Source organism: Dicentrarchus labrax, unplaced genomic scaffold (genome assembly GCF_905237075.1).
Source record: "Dicentrarchus labrax unplaced genomic scaffold, dlabrax2021, whole genome shotgun sequence".
In the NCBI taxonomy this organism is placed as follows: domain Eukaryota; kingdom Metazoa; phylum Chordata; class Actinopteri; family Moronidae; genus Dicentrarchus; species Dicentrarchus labrax.
This window is the reverse complement of record NW_026136703.1, coordinates 2,064,688-2,077,450: the sequence shown is the minus strand read 5'-3', so window position 1 is coordinate 2,077,450 and position 12,763 is coordinate 2,064,688. Positions and strand designations below refer to the sequence as shown.

The 12,763-nt window shown below is 41.5% G+C and overlaps 1 protein-coding gene and 1 long non-coding RNA gene across 3 annotated transcripts in view; one reads left to right on the top strand and one right to left on the bottom strand.

Moving 5' to 3' along the window:
• The window catches only part of LOC127354537 (uncharacterized), a 520,620-nt gene that overhangs the window by 315,560 nt on the left and 192,297 nt on the right, over positions 1-12,763 (bottom strand). The gene's annotated exons all lie outside the window — the stretch shown is intronic.
• The window catches only part of dicer1 (dicer 1, ribonuclease type III), a 34,554-nt gene that overhangs the window by 299 nt on the left and 21,492 nt on the right, over positions 1-12,763 (top strand). The window contains exons 1-16 of one of the 2 annotated variants that reach the window (XM_051383615.1): positions 55-446; positions 3,499-3,546; positions 3,749-3,859; positions 5,886-6,085; positions 6,223-6,385; positions 6,476-6,606; positions 7,287-7,421; positions 7,520-7,680; positions 7,898-8,066; positions 8,521-8,993; positions 10,440-10,572; positions 10,773-11,015; positions 11,156-11,310; positions 11,558-11,690; positions 11,798-11,873; positions 11,965-12,104. In XM_051383615.1, the coding sequence (XP_051239575.1) occupies positions 5,972-6,085; positions 6,223-6,385; positions 6,476-6,606; positions 7,287-7,421; positions 7,520-7,680; positions 7,898-8,066; positions 8,521-8,993; positions 10,440-10,572; positions 10,773-11,015; positions 11,156-11,310; positions 11,558-11,690; positions 11,798-11,873; positions 11,965-12,104 (2,226 nt within the window). In that variant the 5' untranslated portion in view covers positions 55-446; positions 3,499-3,546; positions 3,749-3,859; positions 5,886-5,971. Of the gene's footprint in view, positions 1-54; positions 447-3,498; positions 3,547-3,748; positions 3,860-5,885; positions 6,086-6,222; positions 6,386-6,475; positions 6,607-7,286; positions 7,422-7,519; positions 7,681-7,897; positions 8,067-8,520; positions 8,994-10,439; positions 10,573-10,772; positions 11,016-11,155; positions 11,311-11,557; positions 11,691-11,797; positions 11,874-11,964; positions 12,105-12,763 lie in introns of those variants that run through there. The other variant, XM_051383614.1, reaches the window with a different exon arrangement.

Genomic DNA, 12,763 nt, shown 5'->3' with positions numbered 1-12,763 from the left:
ACATGGTGATGGTGCACGGTGGCTGCTGTTACTGTCCGGACGTTGTGTTGCGTTACCCGCTGTACATTTTGGGTAAAGCCATGTTCCAGTCAGACTCTATAAACCACACAGCCGGGGCCACACGTGCCTTTGGCCATTAACATAGCCAAGTCAATAAGTGCTTCCAGACAGGCGCAATCCGTATGCTTTAGCTAACGTTCGCTAGCAGTGCTAGGCTACGTTAACGCAGTGAGAAGGTTTCATCGCCCGGTCGGTACCGCTATGTTAGCGGCTAATAGGCTATCTGAGACATCTTTACAGCGGCTTCATGTCTTTACAGAGTAACATCAGCGGAGCTAACGCAACGGGAACTGTGTGATTGGTCAGCACCCAGTAGCATGTCAGTGTAAGCTAACGGTCACGGTTCATACGAGGCCAGAGACCCGGAGAGGCTCTGAGGCTCTGCGGTGGGTCATCTCTAATTATTTCATCAGCTTCATTGTTGTGGTTGTGTGTATTAGCTAACGTTAGTTTTCTGGAAATGCTAACGTTAGACAACAATGCGGCTGCTTAGTTGCTAACTAGCTAGCCTATGTTACTCAGCGTGCTCTCTGCTGATAACTAACGTTAACGCTGATAACTTAGCGTTAGCTTTAATGTTATGGTCATGTGCATGGACTCGGCTAACGTTACTTTTCTATAGCCTTAAATGAAGCAACTTAGTTGCTAACTAGCTAGCTAAAGTTACTCAGCATGGTCTCTGCTGGCAGTAACTTAAAGGTAATAGTCATAGCTTTAATATTGTGTTCGTGTGTATTAACTCGGCTAACGTTACTTTTCTCTAAATGCTCAGCGGAAATGGAGCTGCTAGTTGCTAAATAGCTAGCGAATGTAGCTCAGCATGGTGTCTCTGTGAGCAGTAACAACTTTATGACCAGGCGTTCAACTGTTACCATGAGCTAGTGCTCACTCTCTGACAGAGGTGACGGTGTGTTACGTAGGTTCTAACGTTACCGAGTACAAATGAATGTCATACTATATTGGTTTAAAGACTTAATGACAGTTACGGTATGTGATGCAGTAAACGGGAGTTTTTCTGGCTGTTGTTCTGAACATTGTGTTCTACATGTATGCTTGACATAGCTGACAGAGAGCTTTTGTGCAAAACTGTGGCATGTGTGTACAAGCTGTAAAGGTTCAGTGATTTAACGTTGATGTTGGGATGAAGGTTACTGAAGCCTCTCTCAGATCAACAGTCTTTGTCAACCTTCTTTCTGTTTAATTTGTCATTTTTTGAAATAGTCCTTTTTCTATGTTGTTTCCCTGGCAGTCTGTACTTAGGACCTACTGTGAGTCTGTAACTCTTCCTGCATGACCTAAAACAGTGTCCAGCACAGTCACATTAACAGTTGCAGTATGTTTTAGTGTTACGGTCTAAATATGTGAACACTGAAAGTGTGTCTTGTTGTGTAGGCTTTCAAGACGTGTGAATGTAGTTATATTCATATGTGGTGCTTTCACATGCTCCTCAGATCGTCCAGTTTCCAGAGTTCAGATTGGGAACATGTTCTTCCAGCTATGGTGTGTTCATGAGCTTTAAAGCTGCAGTAGGTAACTTTTATAAAAATAACTTTTTGTTACAAAAACAACCAACCAGAGCCAAGAAAGATAGAAAGACCCGTTGGGTTAGTGACTAGAAGATAGTTGAATCTCATTCCCAGCATTGATATTGGATGACCTGGGAATGACACTCAACAATCAACTATCTTTCTTGACTCTGATTGGTTGTTTAGGAGCATTAGGAGGAGCCAGAGGAGCCTGATTGTTTCACAGATGATCTGTCTCATGTTCTACTGTCAGGATATAGTGAAAGTTTCAGTGAATATGGGTTAAAAAAAGTTGCCCACTGCAGATTTAAGTCATAATGTGGAAACAATATGGACGCTACAAAGATGATGAAGAGTTGTATTTTTTTCTCTCGGAGCATTTAAACAGCAAAAATTCATGTTGCTGTTGAATTATTGTGAAAGAGCTTGACGCGTAATGTTGATGAGTTTGTCCCAGACTTGTTGGTGCACCGGTGCATTCACTGTAAGATACTGCTTTATCTGACTTGTTATCAAAGTCAATGCTAATAAGTGACTTTTCTAACTAATCTAGGTGACTCTACGTGGGCAGTAACTAACATTTGTGACCGAATATCACAATACAAATTACATGTGAGCAAAATGTGATGAATGAATGAACATTTTATTTTGTCCGCCATGTTTCAGTGTAATATAATGGCAAGTCATGTACTAAAATATTTGCTGACTTTCATATTTGAGGGAGTGGTGACATAAATCTTCCCAGTTTCCGATTATTCTGACACCCTGTGAGGGCTGGGTTATATTTGCTATATTCACCAATTGTCGCACAGATCAGTTTGATGAAGCATCTCCAGAAATAGAATACTGTGAGGATATTGGTGAGGTTTTTCACTCTTGTTAAAATGATATGTTTCATTTGAATGGTATGTCTCTGTTGTTTGTTGTTATGTTACTCATGTTCTATTGTAATACAGCATTTCTCTCTGGCATATGCTGACTCTCGTTGACTCATGCTGCCAATGTGGGTGATTTGATCATTTTCTTTATAGTGTGAGGCTGCAGAGGGGAAAAAAAGCCACTTAGCATGTACGGAAAACAGGATTTAAAGAGAGCCAAAATGGTTATCCTGTCTATTTGTGAGTCTATATGTTGTGGTCTGTGCTGCAGTTGAAGTTTTAAAGAAGAAATCAAAGCACAGGAAGGCTATTGTGTTATTGCAGTATTTTAGTAGTGCCTGGCACAGCTTACACACTACCTTACTTTTGTCTATTTCCTGTGTTCCGGGTTTACACAGGAATCCAAAATGACTCCAAACGTCTGCTTTTAAAGTTGCTGGTCTAACACTGCTGCTACCTGCTTCGGTTGCCATGTTGTTGTTGTGTGGTCGAGTGCGGCCTCCGTCTGTACAACGCAAATCACACAAAGGTGTGGCCAGCGGCTTGAATGGATTCAGGGGATTTAATGATTGGATATTGAATTGGGGAAAAATATATGCATGCATTGATGAATCGATATTTTTACCCACCCCTACATTTTATCCACAAAAAAGTTGAGAGTTTCTTACCTGAGCGCTCACATCATGTACATTTGACATTTTGCCAGTGTTTGAGTCACCAGTGAGGTTCTGTTGTGATTTGCAGTTTGCACTTTGTTCTTGGTACAGACACATCTCCATGTCAGATTTAAGGAATTGCATGAATGAAGCTCCATAGTTGAGCATCAGGCTGTGAGTTTAAATGTGAGCGGCTCAATCAACATAAAGACTTGTGTCTGCTCCGCTAAGCTGACTGCTGATATTGGTTACAGATGTGGGGATCGACAGTCTTCACAGCAGCATCATGTGTTGAAAAGCTTGAGGTGCTCAGTATACCTTGGTCAGCATCTGGCACCCTTATGATTCTCATTTTGCTTTCTGCCTTTGTTTTTGCAGAGCTGGAGGACCTAGACACAATCCCTGTCACTCTCCATTTGTGTAGAGGTGAGAGGATTTACTTGTGAGTGTAACAGTACTATCACAGAATGATAACCAGCACATGAGGAACAGATGCAGTCTCTGTGGAAGCCAAACTAACATGAATGCGTCAACTTTTTCATTGTCATGTATTGCACATATAGAGTTCTATATGTCTGTGTCTGAAATGCATGATTATAACATGTTCTCTGTTTTTGTTTTTTTTTAGGTCTGTTCCCACCTAAATGAAGGGGAGCATCAGGAGTTGATTAAGAGATATTGTATCATGAAGCCCAGATTAAGTGTTGTCTGCTTATCCAAAAAGTCTCAGTTTTTACCTGTAAGTATATTTCAAAAGACATTCATTCTGTGAGCATCATTCCAGCCATCGACACATAAAAGATGGACGTTGCGTCTCCACTTCCTCCAACTGTCCAAAGATGAAGCCAAAGTATCCCGGATGTGGCTATGTGTATATAGCTTCAAATAACTGCTGATGATAAAAATAAACACTTGAACATATATCAGCGTGATTAAAACTACCTTAAATGACAAACTATCTTTGGGAAAAATTTATTTGAGGTGTACTAACATAGAGGCAGTGGGCTGTATGACCTATACTGCAGTCAGCCACCAGGAGGAGATGGAGATGGAGATGCTTTGGCTTCACTTTTGGACAGCTGTCACATCTTTATATATGCCAGTGATTCCGGCCTATTCTCCAAGTAATCTTCTTATTTAGCACTTTTGGTCTCAAGCTGTGAACAAACTATTTTCTGTCTCCAAATGAGATGTTTCAGCGAGCTCGAAGAAAGCTCCGAGCAAGCTGTTCCCAATCGCTGAACATGCTGTTATCAAGCTCTAACCAGGCTGTGGTCATGTTCTAAACAAGCTCTAAATAAGCTGCATTCAGTATTCAATACTTTGACATTTCAACAGGTTTGGTAGGAATTTGGTTTGGTGAGCTCAGGTCACACATGGTAACCCCCTGGGACATTAAAACAAACAAATCCATGCATGTGATTAAACAAACCCATATGGACGTTATTACCACCACGAACTAGCTTTGATATAGCAATGTATATATACACTTACAGTGTCCTCAGTCCTGTTTGCACTGGACTAGTGGGGCGTTCTATTTGTCCACCGAACTCGATCTGCGAGTCGGTTTCCTGAGTTACGAACCAGAAGTTGCAAACACAACGCCCCCGAGGTCATATATACGACTCGTCAAGTTGCTGAACTCAGAGGACCCCGAGTTCAGTTACCAAGATGGCTACTCCGAGCATCACACGTAGTAAACATTGTGGTTTTCTACTATTTTAAGCACTTTTGTCTTTGTTGTAACCAAATGAAGAAGTCGCACACACAGCACTGTATACTGTTACCTATATTCATGTCGCTACAGTCTTATTATGTGTTAAATACGCCTAATTAGTTATTTTGTAGCTTGTGCAGCTGAAATTGGCTAGAGATGCTCCATGTTGCTATGACAACAATGCCGAGTCTTGAGCAGAAAGCAGAGCAGTAGCCTAACGTTAATCAAAACGGAATATTCAGATATCAAACTGTGAAATATGATACGCTAATCACTATAAACGTTACGAAACGTCCAAACTGCCTATTGCAACCAAGCTCGTCGTGTTGTGTGCCAAACAGAACGCAAAAACCCGCGGTTATTCGTTTTCCAACATGGATGTGATGTCACACTCGAGCTGCAAGTCGCGATTACAAGACAAAACGAATGCGCCAAAGTGATACCTTGGGACATCCCATAATGTTTAATAATTGCTGTGGTTATATTTGATCTTAATCCCGTGCCATTCGGCCATATCCATAATTTCAAAGGTAACAATTTCCCTGCATAGTACCTACCGTATTTCGCCTAACATGTAGCTCACGTAATATTGGTGACTAGTAGCATTAGTATATAAAAACACCTCATATTAAGGCAACAAAAACCTAACGATTCCTATATTCAGGTGATTATACACTAATAAAAACATACCTATGAATATTATGTTCCATTTCTAGATCCTCCTCTAAGTGTTTTTCAATGGACCAGCAAGTTCTAAGAAGCTGTTGTTGAAGTCTAAACAAGCTGGTCATTTTAGATGTCAACCAAAAGACATTTTCTGCTGAGAGAAACCTCTCAAACCTGTTCAAGTCCATTGCACCCCAACCGAACAACAATGTTCAGACATTGTCTAGTAATAATTTGGCAAAACACGTGCAGAGACCTAGGCTGCTGTCTGGCAGCCCCGCCTTTGCTGATGTAGTTTTTCACCTTTCTCAATGGAGAGTGAGACAACTGTTGTATCTGCTGTCTACAGTACATTAATACACATCCTCCTGTCCCCTGGCAGTGAACTTTTGACAGGAGAGGAGGATGAAATGAGATAAAGTGGACGACTGGAGGAGCCCAGCCCCCTCACCTCCCCCTTTCTGAAGCATGGCAGGCCTACAGCTTGTCACTCCTGCCACTTCACCCATGGGGCCTTTCTTTGGTCTGCCATGGCAGCAGGAGGCTATCCATGATAACATCTATACACCTAGGAAATATCAGGTAATGCATGGATGTATCTACTAGCTGCTTGATGTATATAACCTACAGGCTATGGCATGAACAAATTAAGAGCAATTAATTGCTATTTTTTTCCCATCATCAGCTCACTGTCTGTCAAACTGAACCTCTCTCCACAGGTAGAACTTCTTGAAGCAGCTCTTGAACATAATACTATCGTCTGCTTGAATACTGGCTCAGGGAAGACCTTTATTGCAGTACTTCTAACAAAAGAACTCTCCCACCAAATCCGTGGACATTACCAAGAAAATGCGAAGAGGACTGTTTTTCTGGTGAACACAGGTACCAGCAAGACACAGTTTCCTGGCATCGCTGGATACATAGAGTGATTTTACTTGCATTTTTACTGTACCTCTGCTCTACATTGTCCAGCTTTGTCTGTAGTTCAGCAAGCAGCTGCAGTCAGGACTCACTCGGACCTCCAGGTGGGAGAGTACATAGATTTGGAGGAGACCTCAGCATGGACTGACAAACGGTGGAGTCGAGAGATAATCGAGAATCAGGTGTGCTTGGTCATTCGTATCGCCTTTTACAATATTTAACACTATCTTCACTCTACTTCCGTGCTAACAGGTTGCGACTGTCTCACTGAGTTTTGTCAGGTTTAAGAATAGAACCAGGTGGTCCTGTAATAAAGGTGTACAGTACAGGTCTTTACAGCGAACTAGGATTTGTAATTTAAAAAAATACATTGTTAAAGCTGCAGTAGGTAACTTTTATTTCTGTAAAAACATCAGGTTCCTCTGGCTCCTCCTAGTGCTCCTAATGGCATTTGCAGGAATCTAAAGGGCCCAAACAAAAGCAAGCAATCAGAGGCTAAAAGGCTCTATAGTTACAGAGCACTGCACAGTTGGGTTAAACTCCATTCTGCACATTTTCCATCACCGCTCTAGTTATTTCCGTTACGGTTACTTTATATGTTAATTTGAGACAAGGCTAGCTTGTAAAACCATGTTGCATTGTTATCTTGTGTTGTTTTATTGACAGTGAATCATCAAACAAAACACAACACGCTGACTGACAGTGAGATGTTTGACTCAGGACTGATGATTCAAATAGTTGACAGCAGGCAGCTCTAGTTATTTGCACTTCATTAAGTGTCATAGGTGGACTGAGACACACTGGTCACTGTTTACAATAATATTCTCCTCCCTCCTGTCATTCTCTGCTTTCTCTCACACAGGTGCTGGTCATGACTTGCCACATATTCCTGCACATTCTGAGGAATAAAATCTTACAGTTGTCTAAAATCAACCTGGTGGTTTTTGATGATTGTCACCTGGCCATCACGGACCACCCCTACTGTGAGATAATGAAGGTGAGACTGTGGTTGCAAAGTAACATTCATGTATTTTTTCACACGTTTGTCATCTAAGGGAACTGTGAATGACCTGGCTCTCCTGTCTGTCTGTGCAGCTGTTTGAGGGCTGCTTGTGCAGTCCTCGTATCCTGGGTCTCACAGCTTCCATTCTGAATGGGAAGTGTGACCCGTCAGAACTGGAGCAAAAGATCCAGAATCTGGAGAGAATCCTGAAGAGCAACGCTGAAACTGCCACTGACCTTGTGGTCCTGGACAGGTACTACAAGCCATTATATATAAGCTGTACCACCCAGGGCTAAATAACTACTCTCTGGCTACATATGTCCAGAATTGTGTTAGTTACAACTAAACATTGAAGCAAGTAATTTCACTGATTCAGACAGATGCTGAAAAAATAGTATGTAAAACTCAACAGACTGACAGAGCAATAACAAAGACTTCTAGTGTAACCTGCGCACTGTGTGTTATTTCAGATACGCCTCTCAGCCAAGAGAAGTGGTGCTGGACTGCGGCCCCTACATGGATAAGAGCGGCCTCTCCTCCCGACTACAGGCAGAACTGGACGAAGCTCTCCACTTCCTGCATGACTGCAACATATCTGTTGCCAGAGAGGACCGTGATCCCACATTCATCTCCAAACAGGTTGGGGCTAGAAAGATTTTCTTGGTTGATTCAAAGTGTGTGTGTGTTGTGTGTGTGTGTGTGTGTGTGTGTGTGTGTGTGTGTGTGTGTGTGTGTGTGTGTGTGTGTGTGTGTGACAAACAGGAATTTTCTTTCGGCGTGTACTTTTTACTGCATAGAAATTGAACAACAGGTGTTTGATAAAAATCTTTCTTATTACTGATTTTATTTTTATTTATTGTGATTTTGATAAATTTGGTAAATAATGGTGGTGCTTGGAGATGTAATGTGAAAGGAGTCTTTTGTAGTTACAAACCCACAGAGAATTATCACCAGCTCTAGAGCATATTAGCTGATTGTAGTTAATTCTTTTCCACCCTGCAAACTCGGCTCTCATCAGACTTGTTTCAGGCAGCAGCTGGTTTCAGTGAAAAAGCTCCGAACCTGCTGTCCACACTCTCTCTGTCCTCTCCAGGTCCTGAGTGACTGCTGGGCCGTGCTGCAGGTGCTGGGACCCTGGTGCGCGGACAAGGCGGCGGGCATCATGGTGCGGGAGCTCCAGAAGTACATCAAACACGAGCAGGAGGAGCTCAGCCGCAAGTTTCTGCTCTTCACCGACACCATCCTGCGCAAAGTGCATGCCCTCTGCGAGGAGCACTTCTCCCCCGCCTCGCTGGACCTCAAGTTTGTCACCCCCAAGGTCCTCCGGCTGCTTGAAATCCTACACGAGTACAAACCCTTTGAGCGGCAGCAGTTTGAAAGTGTGGAGTGGTACAACAACCGCAACCAAGACAACTATGTGTCCTGGAGCGACTCTGAAGATGAAGACGAAGATGAGGAGGTGGAGGCCAAAGAGAGGCCCGAAGCCAACTTTCCCTCACCGTTCACCAACATCCTGTGTGGGATCATCTTTGTAGAAAGGCGTTACACAGCTGTCGTCCTCAATCGGTAGGGCTCTGTGATCTCCATGGTGTGAGAGCTGTACTTCACACTGTAAACCAAAAACAATCCAGATTACTGACTTTCTATTGGTTTTCTGTTATTTATTATACAGTCATACAGGGTTGTTTTGTGGTCTCTAGTGTGTACTAAATGGCTCTTAAAAAACTAGAACTACCTTTTTAACTAGGAATGACCATGTTGAAAACATGACATGCTACTAATATATTTGCAGAATTGCAGAAATTACATTTTGACTTCTGGAAATTAGGGCTGCACAAGTAATCATAATATTATTGAAATTGCAATATGGCCAAGGGCAATATAAGCACAGAAGTTGCAATTTGTTGATAAATGTTACAAACAGTAACATAATAATATTAAATATTATAATACATATGTATTATAATGAATTACTGTAGTGCTGCAGAGATGCTTTAAGAAACAAATGTTGTTCTCCAGATGTAGGAAAACATGTTTATTTGGTACAGACTCCAAGTAGTGAAAATGAAAAATGTGATGCAAAAATGATAATTCCCACTAATCGTGAATCATATTGTAATATCTGTCAGAATGTAATTTTTTTTACTATATCGTGCAGCCCTAGTGGAAATTCCTTTCTTGAGATCAAAAATTGTATTTCAGCCAATACCAGATATTGTACATAGTATAATTGTTACTAGCAGGAATATCGTTTTCACCTGTACACAATTGTATTTCAGATATCTGAAACGACATTCTTATAATTTGCTTAAAATTCCAAGCTGAAATATCAATAATGGAATTCAGACTAGTCAGAATTGGATTTTAGATATGTATTATTCCATTTATGATCTCTGTAATGTAAGAACAATTGTAGATATTTCCACTATTAAGAATTGGTTTATTGATATCATTTTTTTGACAGTTGTAGACATCAATAGAATTGAACTAGTCAAATGTACATTATGGATATGTCTTGGATGATTTGGAATTATGTTAAAAATTAATTGTAGATGTCTAATTGAGTTTGAATAGAAGTCAATGGTAAAAGCGGACTTGTTGTAATTCATTTACAGATATCTACAATGAACATTGCCATTGGTAAAAGTTTAATTGTTGATGTCAAAGATTAAAGCTGCACTTTGTTTTGTATAAAAATAACTTTTTGTCATAGTTGCTGTGACATTAGTAGTACATGAGACAGATAACCTGTGAAAAAATCTGGTTCCTCTGGCTCCTCCTAGTGCTCCTAGACTCCAGGCCTGGTGTTACCTAATGCACCTTTAAACTTTTCACTTTTCAATTTTAGATCCATAATTACATTATGCATATTCTGGCTTGGAATTCTAACTAGTCAAAAAGCAGTTGTTGACATCTACAATGGCTACTACCTCTACTAATTCAATGTAAAAAGGGCTTGACCTAGAGCCACTGCAGCTGAGAGAAAGTGTAACATTGATGTGTCTTCCTCAGTCTGATCAAAGAGGCGGGGAAGCAGGACCCGGAGCTGGCTTACATCAGCAGCAACTTCATCACTGGCCACAGCATCGGCAAGAACCAGCCGCGGAACAAGCAGATGGAGGTGGAGTTCAGGAAACAAGAGGAGGTACACAGACGGCAATCATGTGGATGTATACAGTAAACTAGGACAGTAAGCTGGAGACATTACGTTTCTTGTTCATTTGGCACATCCAGCTACCACAGGGCCTTTTTTTTTTTTTTTTCAGAACTGCCTTTGACTGCTTTGACATTATCAAAGCAGTATTAAGACTCGATTCTGTTCTGCCCTCCCTTTTTCTCTCACAGGTCCTCCGCAAATTCCGGGCTCATGAAACTAACCTGCTGATCGCCACCAGCATCGTGGAGGAAGGCGTGGATATTCCAAAGTGTAACCTGGTGGTGCGCTTCGACCTGCCCACAGAGTACAGGTCCTATGTCCAGTCCAAAGGCAGAGCTCGGGCACCCGTCTCCAACTACATCATGCTGGCTGACAGTGAGAGGACCAAAGCCTTCGAGGAAGACCTCACTACCTACAAGGCCATAGAGAAGGTAACCTTTTAAATGAGGTAATAGGATAAGAAAACTGCTACCATTATTCAACTGTCTCATCAAGGAGGTATGTTAGAAGAAATGATTTGAAGTGAAGCAGAATGAGTTGGTGATGAGCATCTCACTTTACTTTTGAGCAGATCTTAAGGAACAAGTGCTCCAAGTCAGTGGAGGTAAGTGAGTTTGAAGTAGAGCAGGTGTTGGACGATGACAACATCCTCCCACCCTACGTGCTTCGGTCTGAGGATGGAGGTCCCCGGGTCACCATCAACACAGCCATTGGACACATCAACAGGTAGGGAGATGTTTTTGCAAAGTTGTAAGTGTCCCTATAAAGTCAAAAATCAGTTTAAAGTGTTTGTATCATTTGTCTGCTGCTATACATCACCTATTCTAGTAAGGTCTGAATTTAAAGGAAACACATTTATATAATAATAGCACCCGCTAGCCCTTTCATAGGAAGTTTAAATCCTCAGTTCATAAAGGAAATGACACAAACAAACAATAGCATTACTTAGTGTCTCTGGTGCTCTCATGCTCAGGTATTGTGCCCGGCTTCCCAGTGACCCATTCACCCACTTAGCACCAAAGTGTAAAACCGTCGAGACGCATGATGGACGCTTCCAGTCCACACTCTACTTACCCATCAACTCCCCTCTGCGAGTTCCTGTTAAGGTAAGGAATTTTGACGCAGTGTACTTTTTCTGGGATTTAGAAAGAATGAATCATATTACAACTTCTTCAGGTTCATTTATTTTATTGATGTGTCACTGTGTATACAGGGTCCTACAATGAACTGTACCAGACTGGCAGAGAAAGCAGTTGCACTAGTATGCTGTGAGAAACTCCACAAAATAGGTAAAACCAGAAATTAGATTTTGCAGACGCCTGTGTAGAACTTTTGCCTGCATCTGTCTTAGCTTGTTTATCTGGCTTTCTTCCCACCCAGGTGAGCTGGATGATCACCTGATGCCGGTGGGGAAGGAGACAGTGAAGTACGAGGAGGAGCTTGACCTTCATGATGAGGAGGAGACCAGCGTACCAGGCCGGCCCGGCTCTACCAAGAGGAGGCAGTGCTACCCTAAAGCCGTAAGAAAGTCTCTGCTGGAGTTCACTGACTCTAGAATCTCAAAGCAAAAACAGTTTTCATTTGTTTCATTGAATGAATACTAAAAATACTTTGGACTGTCTGACTGACCTTTTCGTTTTATTGCTGATATATTCTTATTAAAACAACTTCAGAGATAGAATTACTGTAGTAAAAACATAATCATTTTAAGTAATGCCAGGGCTATACTTAACTTTATTTGCACATAGCATTGGTGCTACAGAGGTTGAAAGTTTTTTAGTACAAAACTTCCCCTACCATGTCCAAAAACAACCAGTGCAACATTTTGCCCATAATTAAAGTCATTTGCAGGGGCCACTTGTTATACATCCATGTATTACACTTGGATGTATTATACAGCAGCAAGTGTATAGTACACTTAATACATTTATATATACACTCACTATGAAAGCTAGATTTCAAAAGATTTACCAGAATGCAACAGACTGTGAGTCGGCAGATTGCCTCCAACTGAATACTACTTGCCTCACCCTCCTGTTCTAAGGGTGTAGGAGAAGTAGTCTTCAGGTAACGTAAAAACATAAAAACTCAAGCCAATGTTTGGTTTGTCCGTTCTCGGCTACTGTAAAAACATGGCAGCTCAACATGGTGAACTCTGATTCCATTTCTGCCAATAGAT